General features: G+C 46.7%; 1 protein-coding gene across 8 annotated transcripts in view; it reads right to left on the reverse strand.

Moving 5' to 3' along the window:
• Positions 1 to 17485, reverse strand: part of Rgs6 (regulator of G protein signaling 6) — a 560849-nt gene that overhangs the window by 41156 nt on the left and 502208 nt on the right. For all 8 annotated transcript variants that reach the window (XM_052185525.1, XM_052185520.1, XM_052185521.1 and 5 more), the window contains exons 14-15: positions 11123 to 11248; positions 2081 to 2267 (exon numbers count right to left, since the gene is read on the reverse strand). In XM_052185525.1, coding sequence (XP_052041485.1) covers positions 2081 to 2267; positions 11123 to 11248 — 313 coding nt within the window. The remainder of the gene's footprint in view (positions 1 to 2080; positions 2268 to 11122; positions 11249 to 17485) is intronic.

The raw sequence follows: 17485 nt of genomic DNA on the forward strand, positions 1-17485 counted from the left end.
ATGTCAAAATCAAACACCCAATTGATAAGAAATGTGGGACAGAAGAACATGCTGTGTGGCACCACAGGGCCATCGCCAGAAAGATCCAGACTGAAACCTGCACAGGATGAAACATTTAACTTCATCCAATATCCACAGAGGAGGGAGGAGGGGAAGGAGGGGGGCTGACTTCATCAAATATGCACAGGGGTTGGGGAGGGGAGAAAGATAAAAGTATAATTTAAGAACACACATGTTGGTTTATAGCACTATGCAGCCCTTATTTGGAATCTGATTTTAAATGGTATTTTAAAAATTATTTATGGGACTATTAAGAGTACATACTTTTAGTCTGATGATATTAAGGAGCTATTGACATTTTATTAAATTGAGATAATGGTGTTGTGGCAATGTTAAGACACAAAGGGTCTCCTCCTAACAGAGCAGGGGTAAAAATGTAGGCAGGGACACAGTGAAAAGGAGATTGGTCACATACTGATGGCCTTTGAGGTTGGATGAAGACTCATAAAGGTTTGTGTTTCTGTTCTTTCCCCTCATTAATGTTCATGAGTTTCCATGAGGAAATGCTAAAGCGAACCTTTCCTGGTGTCATGCTTGGGGTGACACAGAGACTGGGAACATCATGGCTTAGCCAGTGTCTCTTTCTGAGGTTTCTCTTTCAGGCTCTTGCACAGGGGTTCTCCAAAGAGCTTCTCTACCCATCTCCTTACTGAGTCACATCAACATTGTCCTCCAGAGCATCTACAAAAATATGGCAGGGGTAAAAAGAGTCCTTGTGATTTAAGGATTTTACTCCAAAGACCGTGAGGGCCCCATGATATCACTGTGTAGAAATTGAGTCAAATCTGCCCAACACAGGCATTCAGTGGTCTCCAAGATGGGGGAGAAAAGGGGTGGGTGAGGAGCTGTTTCCAGTCTAAAATCTTGAGTGAGTGACAAGGGACACTGGTCATGACCTCATGTCACTGTTTGCATTGGTACAGCTGTGCAGACTATCCTAAATACATAGGATGGTAATGGCAGGGCAAGCCACTGAATTCTCTGCCTCCAGCATCTGTAAGCATCCTCCCTGTGGTCTTCATTTAACCCCAGAGCTCTCTCCTCTGGAGCCTTTTCATATGGTTGAAATGGCCTACTGATTTGTCTGTCTCTCTCACCTGGGCCTTGCTGAGGACAGGGGCTTCATCTGTTCTTTGTGGCATCTCACCATTATTCGGGGCCTGTAATATGGAGATCCTCAGAAAACACTAACTGCAAAGTGTGGAAGCAAAGTGTGGGCATCACAGCAGGACAGGTGTGATGTGGACTTGATTCTTGACCCTACCAGCTCAACCCACTTTAATGATGTCATATTACTGTTTTCAGTCTACTCCTGACCTTGTAGGGAGGGTTAGATTTTGTAAAATTCTGTAAATCACTTTTATTCTTTCTAGAAAAGATAAGGCAGATACAAATGGTCCTACGACTCATAGAGGTCTGACTTACAGTACCCGGAAGTTACAACGGTGTGTAAGCAATGGCCACTCAATAGACTTCAGATCTTGATCTTGCCCTGGCTAGTGCTACCTGGCATGATCATCTTTCTAGACACTGGGTAGTGAGTGAGCTGAAGCTCCCAGTCAGCCCGTGCTCCCAAGAGAAAGGGCAGATCCCTGACAGGGCTCTGAGATTGATAAGCTTCAATGTGCATAGTGGGGACATTTTAATAAGCTATGTATCTGTGTAGTAATGCAGCCTAAGGAAAAGATCTTGGAGCTGGGTGGTGGTGGCACATGTCTGTAATCCCAGCACTCTGGGAGGCAGAGGCAGGTGTATTCCTGAGTTTGAGGCCAGCCTGGTCTACAGAGTTACAGAGTGAGTTCCAGGACAGCCAGGGCTATACAGAGAAACCCCTGTCTCCAAAAAAACCAAAAAAAAAAAAAAAAAATCCTGGAATTTCACTGTATACTTATCTGGAATAGTCTCTACTGACTGACTTATAAATAGTAAAAGCCGATTGTCTAAGTACTCGTAAAACCTCTGACTTGTATTAAAGGGTCAAGGAATGCCCTGTGACAATCCTTTGAGTCAATGAGCAAACCTGGGCATCTTCAAATGTGTGTCGCCCTCCATCTTTGACATTCTGGCTGGTTATCTCATAGCTGTGAGAATCCAAGTTGATTGCACTTGGGGCTCCGGGAGCTAGAAACTCTTGCCAGATTTCCTCTACCCTCTTGGCCACGTCCTGTAGAGGTTGTTTCTTGAGATCTTGGACGGCCAGCCAGAACCTGGAGTGAAAGCAGAGACGGTCAGTTCTATCTGGACTCCGCTAGAGATGGTTCCAGAGCTGACCCCTGCCTGCCTTGATGCCACATGTGAGTTCCACAGGACTGCTAAAAGTACAGGGTGTACAGAACAAAAGTGCATGCAAGGAGATGTAAGCCTCCAGAGACCAGCAAGATGTCCTCTTCCCTCTGCGCTGAGAATTCTTAACCCCAGAACAATAGCCATTCAGGCTGGGGATTCCTGTTTGGTGTAGAGGGGCTGCCTCATAGACCACTGAGGAGCACATCACATGCCCCTCCCCGTGACCCACTGGGCAGCAGCAGCAGCAGCAGCAGCAGCAGCAGCAGCAGCATCTTTTAAGCTCCAGCAACTAAGTATCTCCAGAGATTACCAAATGTTCCTGGGAGATAAAAATTCCCCTTGGTTGAAAAATCAACTACTCTTTATGCAGGCCTCTACACAATGTGAGCTTTGTCAAATCTGGCTGGGGTCATTTAGGGACACCAAAATAAGGAAAAGGAGATGAGAGAGTCTACTCAGAAGTTGAAAACACTTGCTGCTCTTCCAGAGCACCTGGGTTCTGTTCCCAGCATCCGCACTGGGCGGCTCCCAATTGCCTGTAACTCTAGTTTTAGGGTATCCTGCTCCCTCTTCTGGCTTCCTCAGGTACTGCAGGCATGTGGTGTGCATACAGGCAGGCATCTACACATATGAATACAATTAAAAAAAAAAAAAAAGGAACATGTCACAAAAGCAGGCAGAACCCTGAAATTATAAAAGACATTTTGTCTAGAATGAGCCAGCCACTCAGGTTAGAGAGCGACCAATGGGAAGGGGGCCCAGTGTGGGGACACATTCATGTCAGTTCTCAACAAGGTGCTGGGCACCTAGTAGGTCTTCAATAAATAGTTTAGAGAGGATATGTCAGTCACAGAACTGAAGAGGCATCTCTACCAAAAGATTCTTTGGGGAGTATGAGAGAAATATATCCACCCTCACTTCCAATTGCCTCCCCGTAGTCTCCCAGCTATTGACAGAGCCCCGTACGAACACTGTTCCCCTGAGAGCTTCAGTCAATAAAGCCAAAACAGCTCCCAGCACCCACCACCCCAGGATCCCCCAGGGCATTCTATCAGTGGGACCCAGGGCTGGATAGCACATCATCGCTGCAAAGGGGACAGGCCAGTGTCCTCAGTGAGATAGCGAAGGCTCTGTCCACCACTGTGTGGAATGTACAGCCACAGGCAATAGAACACAGACATCGTCTTGTCAGTGAATGGGGAGGCCGAACTCATAGAGCCAGGAGGCAGGAAGTGCATTCAATCTGCCGTCGAATCCCACCCGAAGTACGATGTACTTGCTTATTAGTAGTATTAAACATTTTATTTATTTTTAAAAAGGGTTTGCGTGTTTTTCTGCAGCTCATGGATGTGTAACCCAAAGGCGTCACCCAGTGGCAGACCTAAGTAATACAGCCCCGTTACCACTAGGAACGCTGGGACATTGAGTTTGATTCCAGGATATCTCCAACTTTCCCAGTTTGCCCTTTAGGAATCTAAAGATCTCTTTAAAGAAACTCTCCCTCCACCCCTGAACACGAAGCGCCAAGAAGGCAAAGAAGATATGAACACCCCTCTATCAGGAAAGCAGGGAATTCAGTTCTGTTCTCAGCCTGGCTCTGCTGCTGACTGGAATTGTACTGTTGCAGGTAGTCTTTGATCATCTGGGAAATGGGTACAAAGTGGGTGAAGGAAGAGGAACTCTGGATGATTTTCCAGTCGCTTAACTCTGGGATGCCTCCAGGCACCTGAATGGGAGTCAAAGGACAGGCGAGCGGCAGGTCGGTCACCACCTCCCACCCTGAGATCTTAGGATTTCAACTCTTCCCCCGGTGGCACTCAGGGTAAAAGCTGCCTGGCTCTCTCCAGTGCTCTACTTCATCTCCTGCCTTTCAGCACCTGCCCTCCTTGGATCTCACGTCCTTCTGGCCTCCAGGGAGAGCAGTCACAGAGCTTTAGGGTACCTATCGGGCCGAGAAAGAAGCATGGAGAGGCCTCTGGGCCAAGTCTCCAACTGTGGGCAGCCTTCTGGGTCATATTTCTTCCTGTGCCTGTGGGGCTTCTGCGATTTCTCACACAAATAGTTGGTCCATGGGTGACTTTGTTTGTTGGTTTGCTTCCTCCATCAGTGTCACCTGGGAGGTCACCTTCTACCATCTGTCCCTTGTTAGTCTAATCTGCTGTGTGGGAAGTCATGGAGACCCCCACGGGAGGGCCCTGAGGGCCTCTGAAGCTTCTAGGCTTCTGTAGACCCCTGTTGTTCCAAGAGCTTCAGGATGCCTTCTGCAGAAGGACTTGAGAGGCACTGCATGTCGCATCCCTCCCCGAGCATGCAGAAGGAGCAGAGAGGATGTCATAGCAAATTTCACAATCGGATCAGATACACTTTTACATTGAAATCACTGAAAGATTTCCTCCATCAGTTAAAGTCAAGAATTTTCAGTTTATAAAAACACAAGGAAAAACAGCAGGCATGTCACAGGAGAGAAGAAGGGGAAGTGAGGGAGGGGCCGGAGGAGGGAGAAGGGGAGGGGGAGGGCACACTGTGTAAGAGTGACATTCTCTGGACAGCTTTCTCTTCCTGTGTACAGAGGACTCAGCTCAGCCTTCTGTCTGCCTTGGAGATGACCTACCTTGTCTCTCCTAGGTGACAGCAAAAATGTTGTCACAACAGCATCCTGACATCTCTTCTGTGTTTACCATCTTGGCTTGGAGGAACCTTTGTGAGGATTTGAAATGCAGAACAGGCTGTGGTTTGTGTCTGTGTTCTTCTGGCCTTGCCGGTAGGAGCTGACCTGGGGAGCTCAGGCCAACCCCCTCCCTGCCCTCCCACCACCAAGGAGCCACACAAGCTTCTCTCTGAGTATCCTCTGTGGATGGGTGGCCCATTGAGGGCAGAAATGGCTGCTCTTATCAAAAGCCTGCAGGTACTGCTCCGTGGAGGGAGCGGTTGGTCGTCAAACGCCAGCAGCTTCATCAAATGCAGCCATCCTGCACTAAGCCCTCAGCTGGAAGCAGAGAGCCTTGGGGACTGGCAGGGCTCCGTGGCTCCAGGGTGTGCGGAGACCACCTGCCCTGCCTCTCCCCTGGCCACTGCCAAATGTCAGAGCAGGGAGAGATGGCGCAGTGCTGGCATTTGATCTGTGTCCATGGCTTAGAAATGAATGTAGGAGAGGAAACTGGTGTTGGGGGAGGGCAGCTTGTTCCAAAAGCACTAGGGTGAGGCATCTGGGGTCCACGGGACTGGAGGATGGTCCAGGATGGCCTTACTTGCTCCCTTTCTCCCTAGATGCTGACAAGCAATGGGGTTTTGCTCTTCCGGACTGGCGAGAGCGGAAGTCACGAGCCATCGATCATTTGCCATTCCATGGGGGGAGGGGGGGGAGGGGGGTCCGTACATCTCCACACTTCCCAGCTTACAGGTCCTCTCACAAGCTAGAATGTTCAGAGGCTACACAACACAGCCCTGCGCTTATTCCCAGAGAAAAAAGTGAACTCCTTGGCAGAAGGAAGTGTTTCTGTGCCCTCTGCTGGTCACCGGGAGACTCAGAACAATGGACCAAAACCCCTGAGCTTTTTTGTCTGGTTGAGCTGCGGGGATGATTCTCAGATGCCCCAAGAGCAGCACCCAAGCTGAGCTCGGCACAGGACAGCAGCCAAACTGTGGCAGAGACCACAGCCTCTCGGGAGTCACTCTGTTCTGATTTGTCATCTGTTTGGTTACTGTGGGATCCCCACTGGCCCTCATGAAACTTCCCGGGTCTTCCTAGGGTTGGGGCAACTACTGAAGCTAAGGCTGGAGATGGAGCTCTTGAGGCAAAACCTAGCAGCCCCCTGCATTTGCTCTTAATTGCTTCTTTCCTCAGCTGACACCGTATGGAAGTAGGGTCATCAATCTGCAGGTTAGAAGAACAACTCTGCCCCCTCAGGAGATGTTTCAGCTCATAAAAAATGTAGGGAGGGCGACACTCTTTGTTGCAGGTTTTGATTTTTAACTCGTGCCCTGCTGTATGGCAGAGGGTGCCAAGCGGGAAGGCAGGACAAAGGTTTGTACAGGGAAGATGGAGCAGGACCAGGGACAAATGGCACCGTCACCATTCCTGGGGAAATTTCACAAAATAGGGAAAAGGATAAAGTCGGGTCTGTAGGGCGTGCTTCAGGACTGTGGGGCTCCCAACCTGCAGGCCCAGGAGTGGCCACATTCCCAAGGCAGCTCAGCTCTGGACTTGGCTTGGGAAGTTAGAACAAGAGATGAACAGCCTCTGGTGTAGACAGTCACAGCAAAGTGTGTGGTTGGAGCTGCCCTCCCCCTCCCGCCCCTTCTTTCCCTGGAGATGACAATCCTCATCATCTCACAGACTCACCCTGAAGAAAATAACCAGAGGAGGGGCGGGGCAAGCTGCTTGCTGTATAAGCATGAAGACCCCAGTTCGGATCCCCAGCACCCATGAAAGGCCAGGTATGAAAATGTGTGCACATGTAATTCAGGGAAGACCCCTGGGGCTCGCTGGCCAGTCAGGTTACCAAATCAATGAGCTGCGGGTTCAGTAAGATATCCTGTCTCAGAAAAGCAAGGCAGAGAGTGGTCAAGAACGACATCTGATCTGTACTTCTGCTTTCTGCAGACTTGGGCCTGCACATCCATGTGCACACACATACACTCATTCAGAGCTTCTATACGATCATGTCCATACACCATGTACCCAGCGATCAGAAAGGGCCTTCCCATGATACTATGTCATCACAGACCGCTTTCCTTGAAGGGTCTAGGCAGCCCTTGAGGCCCTCTTTTCATTATTCTGAAGTTCTGGGGTAAATTTGGCCAACTGACTACTTCGCTGGCACTCTGTGTGCTGTGCCTGTTAAGATGGTACTAGAGATATTTGAAGAGTACCGGAAGACAGAAATAGGAAAGCACTTTGCAATATACCCATCTCTCTCTCTCTCTCTCTCTCTCTCTCTCTCTCTCTCTCTCTCTCTCTCTCTCTCTCTCTCCTTTTGTTTTGATTCCAGTATCCTGGGCTCACTACCAGCCCTGGGGAGAGGGGACAACCCAGCAGGACCAATGTAACAGGCAAGTAGAAGCCTCAAGCTGTACACTTTCTCCAGCTCCCAGAGGCCACTGTGCACAAAGACCATGTTAGAGGTACACTTGCTCCGCCATGCATAGCTACTGTAGGCAGGGGGCAAAGCCAGATTTAACCCCGAGCCCTTGGGACCTGGGTCATGGAAGGGTTTATTAAGGTCTGTGTGCTAAAGGAATGAACAGGGGTGGGGGAAGAAAACAGCTATTTTGTGATGAGGGGATTGAAGGGTCTTGTGACTTAAAGCTCAACTTTCCTCTCTATGTCCAATTATACTGAGTACCATTGACACAGAATCGGGGCCTCCAGAGAGGATTATGGGAAGCTCTGGGGCTGTGCTCCCCCCTCCCCCCCCCCCACTCTGCTGTTCTATTTTCTTTATCTTCCTTCCTGTTGTGGATCAGAGGGGACCTTCTTTAAGTCTAGATTTATGCATGCATGCTGGGGGCTGGCGCATTCACGCGTGTGCATGCACCTTCTTTCGCCCAAGATTAAATGTAGCCCTCCTGGCACCAGGCAAGCTGCTGGCAGAGGCACAAATGGAAATAGCAGAAGGGGTGGAACACCTGCCAGGGACATGCTCGCCAGTGCACTTGGGACTTCAGTGTCATGCATATTTCCTGAGACTGAGTCTTATTGGAAAATTGGCCCTGGCTACACTGCAGCATTTGACAGAAAAGCCCACAGACTTTGCAGCTAAGCAAGTAGACATCCCCTGTCTTTTCACAGTAAACAGGATTCTGTGGTCATTCTTCTTACTATCTGCAAGATTCGGGAGTCAGAAGGCTCTTAAGTCTACTTGTAGGCTGAGAAACCAGCAAAGGACATACTCTGTATCATTCATTCCATCACGGAGCCAAAATGGAACAGAAGGACCTAAGGGGACCCAGCTGGAGATGGAGTCTGGGACTCGCTGACCCCACAGAGAGACCAGCTGGGAATGTACAGCCTGTTTCTTGCGTGGCCTAGGGAGACTGGGACTGTTTAATCCATTAAAATAGTACTCTGAGCTGCCTCCTCACTCTGAAAGCCCACGGTCCCACAGTTTTACTAGATGGATGCTGTTAGCAAAGCCATTTGACTATTTAATCCCATTTAAAAGCCCCCATCCCAACCATAGCCAGAGAAGCCAGGTCTTGAATTTGACCCCAGGTGATTGTTTTAGGTGTTACCCTAGTGTAGATGATTAGAAGTCAGGGCCTCTGTGGCAAATGCCTGGTCAGGAACCAAAGCAACCCCCTGAGCTGTGCTTAGAATACTCTAAAGAGGCGGCTGAAAGAACTATTGTGTCATAGCCTAAAGTAAGATCACCTTGTCTGGATCACACCCGGCACAGGTCTGATCAGAAAGGCAAAGGCACACCATCCATCCTGATAGCGGCTCAGGACTGCGTGTCCCGACAGTCATAGGCACCAGGTAACAGTTCATCTTGATTTATGGTTTTCACTTGATTGGCTTGGGAAGGGTCTAGGGTGTCAGTAAAGCACAGACCTGCAGTGTGTGTTTCAAATGCATTTCCATAGAGAACTAACTGAGGGGGCAAGACAGCCTGGATGTGGGCAGCACTGCCCCCGCAGGCTGGGAGCATGGATGCATTGAAAACAGGCAGAGGGGAATGCCCTAGGTGCAGGTGTTCTCTCTCTCTCTCTCTCTCTCTCTCTCTCTCTCTCTCTCTCTCTCTCTCTCTCTCTCTCTCTCTCTCTCTTTCTCTCTCTGTTCCTTGGCCACCAATGTGTCTCCTCTGTTTCACCCTTCCCACCGCCATCCATGGAAACCTCTGGAATCAGGGGTCAAAGTAAAACTTTCTCCCCTTGTTTCAACTGTTGGTCACAGAGATGAAAACATTCTGCCCAATATCCACCCATGGCTAATTCAGTGCTGTGGCTTAGAATACAGTCCCCATTTTCATTTGGTCCTGTGATGTCTTGTGAATTCTTCAAAGTCAAGCTTAAGGATATGTCTACTTTCTCTTATATCCATTTCTCCTTCCTTTAAATACTTCTAAAATGGCTCTAAAGGCTACACTCACTTGTGTCTAATTAGTAACTTAATCGTTTCTTGTGTATTGTCTTCAAGGACCTACAAGAATGTTTCCAGAGAGAGATCCCACATCTTGATTGTCTAATACTCCTTAGTAGGCCCTGGCCAGGCTTGCTGTAGCATACATTTGCCATAAATATCACCTGATGGGTGACATGGATTGTACCTATTAACGTAAGAGAATACAGCTCACTTCCAAACATTACAAGCTTTGATTTTTTTATTTCAAAAACTAAAAAAATAATAAAAGTCTATTTTAGAAATTATCACTTGAACATGGAAATTAGCTTAGTATGTTAAAACCTGATGCAAGCAGGGGGTGGGGTTTGTTCTGCCAATAGTGGATCTCAGCTGTGGCAGCTCTCGGTTAAGAAGACCACTGTGATGGCTGATCTTGGTTGTCAACCCGGTTGTACATGGAATCATAACAGAGCCATGAGGCCCTCCTGTGAGGAATTTTCTTCCTCAAACTATTTTAAGTGGGGGAAGACCCGCTCTAGATGTGGGTGGCACCTTCTGGTGGCAGCCCAAGTAAGAGGATGAAGGCAATGCTGCTATTTGCATGTCCACCCTGCTCATCAAGTTGAGTCAGTGTGTTTGTTCTGTTGCTGCGGCATTTCTTCACCAATATTACAATCAGTTTCTTTACACTGGAGACCAGTAGCTCTTCAGAAACTCTCCAGGCCTTCAGTGCCAAACTTGTACTGTTGAGACATCCAGTGTCATGGACTGAATAAATACTGAACTCTCAGTCTCTCTAGTGTGTGAGGGCTACTGTTGGGCTCCTGAACCGCATCCTGTAAGCCAGCCTAATAATCCTCCTTTAATGGATGTATTCGTCCTGACAGTTTTTGAGGACTCTGGCTAAGACAATCCCCAAGGGGTCTCACCTCGTATACCTAATCACAGTCCATGAGTCTTCTGGTTCCTTATCTGATGCAGGAGGGGGCTGAGTAAGCCTATACTTCCCCATTGTCTGTGAGCAAGAACGTCTTTGCTCTCCCCTTAGCTCTCTCTTTATTTTACAGCAGATCTCACTTCCCAGATGTTTTCTTCTCCTATCAAGCAGTCATTATTTGCATATTCCCCTCCTAAGTCATAGGCCTATGGAAACAATCAGGTACTGTGGCATCCTCTGATCCAGAAGTCACATGGAAGTGGCAGAATTCTTCTCTCAAAGAAGTGTGTACTTTCATTAGCTGGTAGAGTCAGATTTCTAGTTATATACTACTGTCTTGGCTTGCCAGAGTTCTGAATTGAGCCCATTGATGCTCCCTTTCCGTTTAACAATAAATTGTTTAACAATTGTTGTTAACAATACAAGGGCCCTTAATCTCTAGGGCTGGCACATTTTGGGGGGAATGAGTATTCTAAGCTGCCTTCCTACTCTGAAACCATTCACCTCCATAGTTTTACTCGATGCATGGTGTTGTCAAAGCCATGTGACTATTAATCCCATTAAAAGCCTCTATAGCCACAGCCAGAGAAGCCAGTATTTGGATTTAATATCTCCAGTGATGTTTTGTTGAGAAAGAGAGGTGGAGAGTCAGATGATCCAAATTTCTGTGTGTGCGCACACAATGTGCACACACACACACACACACACACACACACACACAAACAGGGGGAGGGAGGGAGAGAGAGAATATGAATACAATTCAAATGTTTACTTACCTGAGATTTTCTGAACTGAATTCGGACTCCAGGAATCTGAGGAACTGGTCCCGCCCCACCTGGTCCTTCAGTATCTCGTCAAAAGAGAAGCCCCAGCGCTTCACTCGCTGCTGGCTGGCCTCTTTGCTTTGGGTTGGAGGAGAGGGTTTGAAAGATGATCAGTGTTTAAAACAAACAAGACAACAAACAAACAAAAACGAAGGCTCTGTCCTATGTTCCCTGCCAACTCAAGTTTGTTTTGCCACTGAACATCAGGGAAAATCATCTCAGGTGTGAGCGACAGAGAGCACAAAACCCACACAAATTCCAACTGTGTGCTTTTACTCAGTGGTTGACGGATTCTGAAAAGGGGCGGGTGGTTTGGTGAGGGTCACCGAAGCGTGCAGCAAGAGACTGCTGTCTGCAGGAAGCTATCCCCACCTCTGAGGGCCTGGGGGCTCCTCAGGCTACTCCCATCAGTTACAGAACCAACTTTCCACTCTTAGCCTTTTGGCTCCTTTACTATTCCCCAGGATATCTCAGGAACCCAGCCCTTTGCCTTAGAAACTGGCTCCGTATCTGTTGTTCCTTCTTCAATATAGTGAGATCAGCCTGTGATAAGAGTTAAGTGATGCACCCGTTATAAATGCAAGGCTCTCACCAGAGTAAACCAGATTCACTTAGGAACAGTGTGCTGCCTTCCCTCACTGCTTTAGCCACTATGCAGTGTTTGCAATGTACTAGGTAGATACCACTCTAACAATCTTACATCTATCTGCTAATAGACTGAGTCCTTACATATACTCTGTGCTGTATGCTAGGATTGTTCCCATTTTCCAGATGGAGAAACTGAGAGGTAGGGACTGGTTGCTATGGGAATCCCAGCTAGGAAGCAATGGGGTCAAGAATCCAATCATGTGGCTCCAAAGCACAGCCTTAAGCTTTGAGTACATCTCTGCTCTGCAATCTCATATCCATAAGGAAGAAGGGGAGGTGTCAAATTATTCTGGTGCTGAACTCCTTCAGATCCTCTCTTCCCATGTGAAGTCTATTGGCTGACCCTTCTTGAAACAATGGTTCCTACTTCACAAGTTATGTGCTGGAACCTTCCCTCTCTTCCCCTCTCTTCCCTTCCCCTCCACATCCCTACTCAAGATCCTACCAAGCAGGATCACAGGTCCCAGCCAGAGTTGTTGAACCAGAAGCTCCAGTTTCACAAGGGCCCCCAGAGACTTAGTCACAGCAACACTTGGGAACCTCTAGTGTAGACAGAAATTTTCCATTCAGAGCTAGATAGGCACAACCCCTAACAGTCAGTATATAAGATCATGGGTTTTTCCTTAATATAGAGTGGACTTACATACTACCTATAATTCTCTTAGAAGAGAGCAGGTGCATTGAAGTGCTTTAAAAGCAGCACATTCTAGAGGAGGCTGAGCAGGAGAACTCCCTGGACTGGTGGAGCCATTTTATAATCATGCTTTGCAGTTTGGAGTCACCGTCTGCACATGCCAGCAAGACGCTAGTATGGCTGATGGCCTCAAGTGAAATTTAAAATGTACATAATGAAAGTTTAAGCTTAAGTAGTCATCTGCGGCTAGTGGCTCTGGTACTGGATATGGGATCTAGAGGCAAACCATTTGGACCCAGCTACCCCGGCACTGACTTGTGTGATTGGCAGCAATGTCTTCTCTTTCTAGGGCAGTGATCAATAGATTGTATACATGAGGATCAGGGAGGCCTTTGCAATGTGGCTTGCATTTCCAGGCATAGCTCAATAGGGTCATGGTAGAATGCTAACCTTATTAGTGCAGGCAATGGGAAATTCTTTCATAAATAACCTTTTACAAAGTATCAGGTTGTGTTTTTATAATAAGACATATGACAACTGATCCTGGTTTCTCTCAGAAATAAGCCATAAAATTAATCAAATTCAGCAATTTCCCAAGGGATTGAAAGTACTGTTTGTGGAGACAGTGCCCAAAGTTGAAATCATCAACAAATTTAAGTCTGGGAGCCGCAGGAATATTCTTTTCCCAGCATCATGGTCTGACCCGGGACTCAGACATCATCTGCTCTTTACCAGACAATGATGGAAGGTTCTGCAGATGATTGGGTGCAGCTCTGCCCTCATCAAAGGTCGTGCCTGAGACTTGGTGTGGAGAGCGACTCAGTCTTTTAAACAACTGTCTCATGGAAGCACAGTTACCACCACTGCCACCACTTTCTGATGACAGGCTGTGAGCCAATGTTCACCCCACCAGATTCCTTGGTGGTGGCAAGATTGGGAAAGGGGAAATCTGAGGGTGGGTGAGAAATCTTAGAATGCCTCTGTAGATATAGAATCCGAGAAAAAACAGGCATAGAACTTGAAGATGCTCTCAAAGGCTCACCCTTTAGGAGATATGAGAGAATTTGGAAAGACAATATACCCTGAGGTAGTCTGTGGTAGCCACAATAAAGTCTTAACACAATGAATGAGTAGCTTCATCCAGCAGAAGTTTTGGGCTTCACAGTTCCAGATTTCTGGCAATCTAAACCCAGAGTGTTAACAGAATCATGCTTTCTCTGAGGGCTTTAGAGGAAAATCTTTCCATGTCTCTCCCTCTTCTGGGGCTTCAATCCTGGGCTTGCAGACATACTGCTGAATCACTACCTGGTGGTCACATGGCTTCTTTCCTGTGTTTCCAGGTGTACACAGCATTTCCTCTTCATGTGTGTGTATGCATCTATTGCTTTTCTTTCAAAAACACCAGTTTTATAGGCAAGGGGTCTACCCTACTCCAGTATGATTGCAATTGAATTAATTATACCTATCACCCTCTTTCTAAATAAAATCAGAGTCTTGCGGTTCTAGGAAGAACACAGATCTTAAGGTGCTCCTGATCGATCCGGTTTCCTGAGTCTTCTCAGTTACCTACCATTCCTAATCCATTTCTGTAACTTATCCTTGGAATTTGCTTTCCTGCCTCAGTTGGGATTCTGCTCTGCTGAAAGCCTCTTGAATACAACCCCCACCTTACCTCTTCCCTCCCTTCACCTCTCGGGTGTTACCAATATCACCTGCTTTAAGGTTCAAGAACACACTATTACCACTTAACCCCTAATTGTTAGTGATGAAATCTCTTAATGTCCTTCCGCAAGTGTGATGGTTCTAATTTCAACGTGACACAATCTAGATTCACTCGGAAACAGAGTTGCAATGAGGGATTGTCCAGATCCCGTGATCTCGCATGTTTTCTGATAGACTTTCCCAGTGGGGATGTTTTCTTTATTAAGATTTCCCTCAGCCGGGCAGTGGTGGCACACACCATTAATCCCAGCACTTGGGAGGCAGAGGCAGGTGGATTTCTGAATTGGAGGTCAGCCTGGTCTACAGAGTGAGTTCCAGGATAGCCAGGGCTACACAGAGAAATCCTGTCTTGAAAAAACAAACAAAACAAAACAAAACAAAGCAAACAAAAAAGATTTCCCTCTTCCCAAATAACTCTAGCTGGTTTCCTAAGCCAGCCCACACAGCTACCTAGGAGCATGCTCCTTCCTGTAGCACCTACAAGGTATGAGGGAGGGGCAAGAGCTTTCCTTATTCTGCTCCCAGTGTCTAAAGGGAAGATCAATGCTCCACATTCAAAAGATGAAGAGATGCGAGTAACATGCAGACTTGGACTGCAGGCGTGTCTGTCTCCGGTTTCCATGCCTTTTTGGTCCCTGCACTGCTTTGCTTTCTACTCTATGGCCCTCATCTGATGTCTAAACTGAGGCTTGAGGAAAGATAGAAGCTATCTTCAAAAGACCGGAGTTGTGTTCGCCTCCTTCCGTAAACTCTTGAGTTGAAATTCTAACCACCAATTGACATATCTGGGGGCGGGGCCTTTGGGGTGATTCTGCTCACATGTGGAATCAGTGTTCCTATAAGAGATCCAGAGAGCCCCCTCACCCTTCCACCACAGCAAGAAGCTGGCTATCAGTGAATCAGTGAGGGGGTCCTCAAAGTGAGAGGATCCTCCATTGTACAGTGAACCTGCAGGTGTTTTGCTTTGAACCAATCTCTTGAACCATGAGAAATAAATGTATGGTATTTATAAGCCACACTATTCATGGAAACTTTTTTTTTTAGCTATCCTAATGGGCTGAGACAAAAATTGGTACTAAGAGGGGATGCTGCCCACAACACACATACTTAAAAATGGAAAGGGGTGGCAAAGACAGGCAGGAGAAAATGTAAAACATTTGCTGAGAATGGACTCACGAAGATGATTCTGAATGTGTGTGTGTGTGTGTGTTGTGTTGTACTCAAAAAAAAAAAAAAACAAGTAAAAAGGCTGAAAAGAAACCCCTAATCGTCTTAAATAATACTTAAATCATTTGTTGCGGAATGTTAGTGAATGATAAAGGCCATGGGGACAAGTCTCAGAAGACGCAGAGGAAGTTAAAGGAAGAATGTCTCTTGTTACAAAGTGGCAGAGACTGGGGGAATTTTGTTTGTGTGCCAGTGTTTTGTGGAAGGTAGAACTTGCAAATAATGATACTATTTAGTTACTATTAAGATAGTTTTATTACATTTAAATATATGTAAATATTCTAATATATTTATATTACATAATATAGTTAAATTATTATAAAATAATAATTATTACCACTATTAGTTACTAAATAGATACTATTTAGATACTTTACATATTTAGCCAAGGACGTTTCTAAGCCCCATATTGAAGGAGTAGCTTGATTCTTCCTAATTCCTTTTAGGAGTACACAAAGAGAGAGGAATCAACTAAAGATAGAATTGCTAGTGAAAAGGAACTAGAATCCAAATAAGGATTGAGAAAGTTCCCAGTGTATTCATGTTATGACAAAGAAGCAAACAAAATGACAAAAAAAGGAGACAATGAATGGTGAGGCCAAATGACTGATAGAAAGGTAGAGTAGGGCTCAGCCATCCAGACAAAAGCCAGGAGCTGTTTTTCAGGACAATAGGAAAGTGACATGAAGATGATTTGGTGGCCGCTAGGCCTGTGACCCCCATTACAGGCTCAGACTGCTACAACCACAGGGAGCTGGGGATGGGAGTTTCAATAGGTTCAGGCATCGTTCCAGTCTAAGCAGTCCAGGATGCCCATGCCTGGAACATTCAGGGGAGAGGCGCAGGAGAGAGCTTCAGGGTGGACTGTGACCAGGGGGGCTATTTGGACAAATCTCCAGGGCAGAGTGGCAGGGCAGTGGTCTAGCCTGGGAAAGCTGCCAGGCCTTAGCAAAGAGAGGACATCGATTGAACTGTGGATAAGATGCTGTTATCCAAATGGACGTGGCAAACAGAATATCGGTCCAGAAAAGCCACAGGCACACAACTCACCTTCAGAGAGCTGTGAAGGTGGGTTCCCAGCCTCAGTGAGTTTATCACCTCAGTCTGGCCTGACAGCTACAGAATCAAGATGAAGAGAATTTCTCTTAAATGAAGCCTTAACTTTGCCCTGCTGTATTTGGACTCACTTGGGACCTGTGGCCTGTTTCCTCTCTTTGGAACAGGCATGTCTATCTCGTACTTCCCATCACGGCTTGGTTGGTTTCACAGCTGGAAGGGACTTCAGCTGGAGATGACTTGTATCTTGACTCCCCCTTCTCTTATTTAGATGATATTCAGATGATACTTTAAGACTGATTTTAGAGAGTGACTGCTAGTGATATCCAGGAAGCATATGAGAGTTTATAAACGGGAGAAACATGTGTAGAATGGTACAGATTAAAATTTTTTTGTCTCTCCAAAATTCATCTGTTGACATTTTGACCTCCAACATGATGGTATTAAGGGCTGGGGCCTTTGGAAGTCACTGAGCCATGAGGAATGAAGTTAATGTCTTTATCAATACACTTATCAATAGGTTCTAGAACGCTCACCTTGTTGCCATAAAAGAACACGGGGGGGGGGGGGGGGGGGGCTGGGGGTGAGGCTGTAGAGATGGCTCAGCGGTTAAGAGTGCTGACTGCTCTTCCAAAGGTCCTGAGTTCAATTCCCAGCAACCACATGGTGGCTCACAACCATCTCTTCTGGTGTGTCTGAAGACAGTGACAGTGTACTCATATAAAAGAACACACAGGGAAGATAAAAATTCACTCTGTAGCCAAGTCAAACATGTGATCCTTCTGCCTCTGCCTCCTAAGTTGTGAGATAGTAGTGACTTGTCTGTCACCTTGTTCAGACCATGAGCCATGCCCTCCTAAGACACCAACATATGGATGCCGTGATCTTGACATTCTCAGTTTCCAGAACAGAGAGAACCAAATTTCTTTCATTTGCAAGCCACACACAATCTGTTGCATTTTTTGCTTGACAGCCTGAATGGACTGAGATCAGTTATCAGAAAAATTGTGAAGCAAGGGCCAGTTCTC

The sequence above is a fragment of the Apodemus sylvaticus genome, chromosome 6 (assembly GCF_947179515.1).
Source record: "Apodemus sylvaticus chromosome 6, mApoSyl1.1, whole genome shotgun sequence".
Classification (NCBI taxonomy): Eukaryota; Metazoa; Chordata; class Mammalia; order Rodentia; family Muridae; genus Apodemus; species Apodemus sylvaticus.